This window comes from Panthera tigris, chromosome A2 (assembly GCF_018350195.1).
Source record: "Panthera tigris isolate Pti1 chromosome A2, P.tigris_Pti1_mat1.1, whole genome shotgun sequence".
NCBI classification, from domain to species: Eukaryota; Metazoa; Chordata; class Mammalia; order Carnivora; family Felidae; genus Panthera; species Panthera tigris.
This window is the reverse complement of record NC_056661.1, coordinates 156,300,324-156,307,794: the sequence shown is the minus strand read 5'-3', so window position 1 is coordinate 156,307,794 and position 7,471 is coordinate 156,300,324. Positions and strand designations below refer to the sequence as shown.

General features: G+C 39.5%; 1 protein-coding gene across 1 annotated transcript; it reads right to left on the bottom strand.

The window, feature by feature from the left end:
• Positions 1–6,273: 6,273 nt before the first annotated feature.
• LOC102971335 (olfactory receptor 2A14-like) lies at positions 6,274–7,206 on the bottom strand. Its single transcript, XM_007090900.1, has one exon. It carries the CDS (start codon positions 7,204–7,206, stop codon positions 6,274–6,276), a length of 933 nt encoding a protein of 310 aa, XP_007090962.1.
• Positions 7,207–7,471: the final 265 nt, after the last annotated feature.

Below are 7,471 nucleotides of genomic sequence, written 5' to 3'. Positions count from 1 at the left end.
ACAGAAGAGAAATAATAAAGATTAGAGCAGAAATAAACAATATAGAATCCAAATAAATAAATAAGTAAGTAAGTAAATAAATAACAGTAGAACAGATCAATGAATCAAAGAGATGGTATTTTGAAAAAATAAACAAGTGTTCTCAAAAAAGAAAAGAGAGAAAACCCAAATAGATAAAATCACAAATAAAAGAGGAGAGATGCCAATGAACATCACAGAAATACAATTATTAGAGAATACTATGAAAAATTATATGCCAACAAACTAGACAACCTGGAAGAAATGGAAAAATTCCTAGATACTCACACATTACCAAAACTCAAATGGGAATAGAAAATTTGAACACATAACCAGCAAAGAAATGGAATCAGTTATCAAAAATCTGCCAACAAATAAGAGTTCTTTGCCCAGATGGCTTCCCAGGGGAATTCTACCAGACATTTTAAAAAAAAATTTTTTTAACGTTTATTCATTTTTGAGAGACAGAGAGAGACAGAGCATGAGCAGGGAAGCGGCAGAGAGAGGGAGACTCAGAATCCAAAACAGGCTCCAGGCTCGGAGCTGTCAGCGCAGAGCCTGACGCGGGGCTCGAACTCACGAACCGTGAGATCCTGACCTGAGCCGAAGTCGGACGCACAACTGACTGAGCCACCCAGGCGCCCCGTCTACCAGACATTTAAAGCAGAGGTAATACCTATCCTTTTCAAGTTGTTCCAAAATATAAAAACAGAAGGAAACCTTCCAGACTCATTCTATGAAGCCAGCATTACCTTGATTCCCAAACCAGACAGAGACCCCACTAAAAAGGAGGATTACAGGCCAATATTCCTGATGAATATGGATGCAAAACTTCTCAACAAGTTACTGGCAAATCAAATTCAACAATATATTAAAATAATTATTCACTATGATCAAGTGGGATTCATTCCTGGGCTACAGGGCTGGTTCAATATTTGCAAGTCAATAAATATGATACATCACATTAATAGAAGAAAGGATAAGAACCATATGATCTTGTCAATTGATGCAGAAAAAGCATTTGACAAAATTCAGCATCCTTTCTTAATAAAAACCCTCAAGAAAGTCGGGATAGAAGGGACATACCTTAACATCATAAAAGCCATATACGAAAAGCCCACAGCTAATATCATCCTCAATTGTGAAAAACTGAGAACTTTCCTCCTGAGATCAGGAACACAACAGGGATGTCCACTCTCACCACTGTTGTTTAACATAATGCTGGAAGTCCTAGCCTCAGCAATCAGACAATAAAATGAAATAAAAGGCATACAAATTGAGAAAGAAGAAGTCAAACTTTCACTTTTTGCAGATGACATGATGCTTTACATGCAAAGCCCAAAAGACTACACCAAAAAGCTGCTAGAACTGATACATGAATTCAGCAAAGTCACAGGATACAAAATCAGTATACAGAAATCTGTTGCATTTCTACATACCAATAATGGAGCAACAGAAAGGCAAATAAAGAAACTGATCCCATTTACAATTGCACCAAGAACCATAAAATACCTAGGAATAAACCTGACCAAAGATGTAAAAGATCTGTATGCTGAAAACTATAGAAAACTTATGAAGGAAATCGAAGAAGACACAAAGAAAAACATTCCATGCTCATGGATTGGAAGAAGAAATATTGTTAAAATGTCAATATTACTCAAAGCAATCTACACATTCAGGGTGATCCCAATCAAAATTGCACGGGCATTCTTCTCAGAGCTAGAATAAACAATCCTAAAATTTGTACGGAACCACAAAAGACCCCAAATAGCAAAAGTAATGTTGGAAAAGAAAACCAAAGCGGGAGGCATCACAGTCCCGGACTTTAGCCTCTACTACAAAGCTGTCATCATCAAGACAGTATGGTATTGGCACAAAAATAGACACATAGACCAATGGAATAGGATATAGAACCCAGAATTGGACCCACAAAGGTATGGCCAACTAATCTTTGACAAAGCAAGAAAGAGTATCTAATGGAAAAAAGACAGTCTCTTTAGCAAATGGTGCTGGGAGAACTGGACAGCAACATGGAGAAGAATGAAACTGGACCACTTTCTTACACCATACACAAAAATAAACTCGAAATGGATGAAAGACCTAAATGTGAGACAGGAAACTATCAAAACCCTAGAGGAGAAAACAGGAAACAACCTCTTTGACCTCAGCCACAGCAACTGTTTGCTCGACATGTCTCTAAAGGCAAGGGAAATAAAAGCAAAAATGAACCATTGGGACCTCATCAAGGTAAAAAGCTTGTGCACTGCAAAGAAAACAATCAGTAAAACTAAAAGGCAACCGATGGAATGGGAAAAGATATTTGCAAGTGACATGTCAGATAAAGGGTTAGTATCCAAAATCTATAAAGAATTCACCAAACTCAACACCCCAAAAACCAAATAATCCAGTGAAGAATTGGGCAAAAGCCATGAGTAGACACTTTTCCAAAGACATCCCCAGATGGCTGATAGACACATGAAAAGATGCTCAACATCACTCATCATCAGGAAAAAACAAATCAAAACCATAATGAGATACAACCTCACACCAGTCAGAGTGGCTTAAATTCATAACTCAGGAGACAACAGATGTTGGAGAGGTTGTGGAGAAACAGGAACCCTCCTATACTGTTGGTGGGAATGCAAACTGGTGCAGCCACTCTGGAAAACAGTGTGGAGGTTCCTCAAAAAATTAAAGACTGAATTGCCCTATGACCCAGCAATAGCACTACTAGGAATTTATCCAAAGGATACAGGAGTGCTGATTCATAGGAGCACATTTACCCCAATGTTTATAGCAGCACTTTCAACAATAGCCAAATTATGGAAAGAGACCAAAGGTCCAACAACTGATGAATAAATAAAGAATATGTGGTTTATATATACAATGGAATACTACTTGGCAGTAAGAAAGAATGAAATCCTGTCATTATGCAACAACATGGATGGAACTGGAGAGTATTATGCTAAGTGAAAGAAGTCAGTCAGAGAAAGACAGATACCATATGTTTTCAGTCATATGTGGAATTTGAGAAACTTAACAGAAGACCATGGGGGAAGGGAAGGGGAAAAAATAGTTTCAAACAGAGAGAAGGCAAACCATAAAAGACTCTTAAATACAAAGAACTAAGGGTTGATGGGTAGCGGGCAGGGGATGGGGAAAATGGATGATGAGCATTGAGGAGGGCACTTGTTGCGATGAGCACTGGGTGTTGTATGTAAGCCATGAATCATGGGAATCTATCCCTGAAGTCAAGAGCACACTGTGTACTCTGTTGTTAGCTAACTTGACAATAAATTATGTTTAAATTAAAAAGATACAACCACATAAAAATGTCTTTCAGCCCTTGGTAATTTTTAAGAGTTCAAAGAGGTCTGGAAACCATATATTAGAGTACCACTAAACTAATTGGTAGATTGCCAATCTAGAAAGGGTCAGAGCTGGAAACAAATGAATCTTATCTGATACCAATAGTTTTATAGTTTTCTCTTGTTGTTGCCACAAATGAACACAAATGTAGCAGCTTAAAACAGCACACATATGGTATATATATATATATATATATATATATATATATATATATATACACAATGGAATATTACTCAGCCATTAAAAAAGAATAAAATATTTTCATTTGTACCAACATGGATGGTTGTAGAAGTATAATGCTAAGTGAAATAAATCAGGCAGAGAAAGATAAATACCACCATTTGGTTTCACTCATATGTGAAATTTAAGAAACAAAACAAACGGAGAAAGGAAAAGAGACACACACAAAAAAACAGATTCTGAACTATAGAGAACAAACTGGCAGTTACCAGAAGGGAGGTGGGTGTGGGGATGGGAAAACATGGGAAGGGGATTAAGAGTACTCTTATGATGAGCACTGAACAATGTATAGAATTGTTGAATCACTATGTTGTACACCTGAGGCTAACATAACACTGTATGTTAATTATATTGGAATTAAAAAAAATTAAAAATTATAAATACATATATATACACATTCATATACACACACACATACACTCTCTCACACACACACAATGTAAAAAAAAAACACCCAGACACATTAACAACAACAACAAAAACCCTAAGCTACAAGTGTTATCTCTCAGTTTCTCTGGGTCAGAAGTTCTGGTGTCGGATTCTCCGTTTCTGTCTCACAGGCTAAATTCAAAGATGTGGCTGGGTCTGCAGTCCTCCTGCAGTCCTCATTGAGGGCGCCCTCCATCCTCACACTTGAGATCTCCTGACCTCCTCCTCTGCTGTTAGATGGGAAAACACCCTGCTTTTGGAAAGCTCACCAGACCTGATTAGGCCCACCAACATAACCTCCAGAGTTTAAGATCAGTTGGTTTTGCAAAACATCTTCACAGCAGAGCCCAGATTAGCCCTTGATTAAAAAAGAGGGGCAGGTTCCTCAGGGGGCCATCTTGAGGATCCCACCACCCACAGTCTCTTCTCTTAATCACAGAGCAGTGCCTTCATTTTCTAGATCCTGTACCTTTCCTCAGACAGGTGCTATCCTGTGACTCTCTTTATCATCTGCCACATGCACCTCCAGGACTCCCTCCCCAGATAATCAAAGTAATTCTGACACTTAACTCACAGGGACGCAAATTTCCATTTCTGTGTCTCATGCTAAGTAACAAGACCAGCATATTTTAAAGTTCCTTTTAATTCCTAATTTATACAAGTTTAAGAGAACCCTTTTTTTGCACAGTGCACACACCTGGCCCTCAGCCTGGTGCTCTTACAGCACAATGACCATATTTTTCTCAGCATCTACATTTAGAAGAGCACTTAGATAACAGGTACAGCAATGTTTTACTTAAAATAATAGAAGAAGCAATAACATGAATATGGCCCATATTTGGAGGAGCCAGTGGAGACGAGGCACAGACTCAAAGAAACATCTATAGCCTATAAAGCCATGACATACATTTTCACATTTTTGATACTAATTTGATGACTTGTTCTCCTTGGAGCTATGTTGTTCATACCTTGTAATAACCTTGTGCAGAGCTATTTAGCATAGAAATGAGCTGTGGGTTAGTTAAATCAAGTTCTGCCTAAGACCAGCCATTTTCCATTGATATGACAACTTGTGAAAGATTTAACTGGATCTCCCAATACATTTGGTCATCAATATCAGCATTGTCATATCACTTACTTACATAATGTAGCTGAATTTTAGCAATAATGTCAATGTTACCTCACAGCAGAGCATAGTCATGGTACAATTCAGTTTCATTACAGAACATATCAGAGGTATGTAAGAATTATAGTCGTATTTGCTATGACATTCCAACAGGTTTGGCCCTTGTCCATTTACCAGATTATCATGACAGGTGTCATTATAATTAGCCAAGATTCACTGATTTCTCAGTTCCAGTCAATTGAAGACAAAACCAGTTACCCTATCTCAGTTTAAAGTCTTGTACTGAAACTAGTTTTTATTGTGTATCATTATATATTGATGAGGACACTCCGTTATTCCAAACAGTTCCTTTTCCTCCCAGCTGATGAACTTGATACATCTTAGAAGTTCGTGAGCTTTGTCGTGCTGTACAGAGGCTGTCAAAAGGGCCTGCAGTCTCCACCACCACCCTGCCTGCATGGTGATGCCCTTTCTTTACATGGCAAAGATATGCCTTTTATAGGAACCCACAAAAGGGTTCTTATACACCCTTTATTGTTCTTATACACCCTTTACTGGTTGTTTTCTGTGGAAATGTCCATAAAGGCAGTGATGTAAACCTTCTCTTGCTCCTGTCTTCTGCCTTCTGACCACCCTGGTGTCTTTCCTACATGTCCCTGGGATCCTGCCTCCTTTTCCAGAACCTGTGAGGACAACAAACTTTGTGCTTTCCTAATATATCTCTGTGTCTCCTCATGTGGTCGTACTTGACTCACCATTGCATTTAAAATGTACAAAACACTTGGTATGTGGCTTGCTTTCTTCACAGGAATATTGAAAATCAGAATGATTCTGAAAAGGTCTAATATTTATCAATTTTGCAAACGTTATGTCTTGTGCTTTTTGCATCATCTCTAATAATCTTTGCCTACCAATGGTCATGAAGACATTCATCTATGTTATTTTCTAAAGTCTACATGGCTTCAGATTGTATATTTAAGTCTAAAAGATTCTATGTTAATGTGGTACTTATTATAGCACAAGGTGAAAATGCCACCTGCCAGATTTCATTGGGAGCAAAATGCCTTTCCCCATGTTGGTTTTGGTACCCTTCATACGTGCCTCTGTTTGTACAGCATTCTCCTCAGGGCACCCTTGACCTCTGTGTTCCTCAGGCTGTAGATCAGTGGGTTCAGCATAGGGTTGAAAAGGCTGTAAAACAAGGAGAGGATCTTCTGCTGCTCCTCGGGGTGGTGGGATTTGGGGGCCATGTACATGACAATGGCGCTTCCAAAGAAGAGCCCCACCACGCAGAGGTGGGAGGAGCAGGTGGAGAAGGCCTTTCTGCGGCCCTCCCCGGACTGGATCCTCAGGATGGTGAACAGGATGCGCGTGTAGGACACCAGCACCAGGCAGAGGGGCCCTAGTAAGATAAATACACAGGCCGCAAAAATGACCACTTGGTTGAGCCAGGTGTCAGCGCAGGCCAGCTTGAGGACAGATAGGATTTCGCAGAAGAAGTGATTGATTTCATGAGGTCCACAGAAGGGCAGCCTCAGGATGAGAATTAAATGGACGAGGGCCAGGAGGAAGCTAAATACCCAGGAAGTGATGGCCAGGACTGTGCACACTCTCCAGCTCATGATGACAGTGTAATGTAGGGGATTGCAGATCGCCACAAGCCTATCGTAGGACATCACGACCAAAATCAGGCACTCTGCGTGAGCAAAAGCTAGATACAAAAAAGTCTGCATAATGCAAGGAACAAAGGATATGGTTCTTCTCTGAGTCAAAAGATTTGCCAGCATCTTGGGTACATTGTTGGAAGCATAGGACATATCAACGATGGCCAGATGGGAGAGGAAGAAGTACATGGGGGTGTGCAGTCTAGAGTCTAAGCAGATAAGCCCTAAGATGACCCCATTCCCCAGAAGAGTGAGGGTATAGAAGAGGCAGAAAAGTCCAAAGAGAAAAAACTCCAGTGCTGGATAAACCTGGAATCCCAGCAAGGTGACTTCTGTGACCCATGTCTGGTTGCTTCCCATGCTCCTATGGCAGAGACAGACAAATCCATGTTCACAACCAGAAGATCAGAGTTCCAGGACAATCAAGACACAGAATATTACTAAATGTTACAGAATGAGCATTTTGAAATATATTACTCTGGATGGATTTACGGTCATTTATCTTTAGATATGTTAAAAAACAGTGTGCTCATGTAAACCAGAAAATTCCCCTTGTATCAATGGAATGGCAGGATATATATGTATATAATTTGTTATAGGTAATATTACAACATGATACATCATA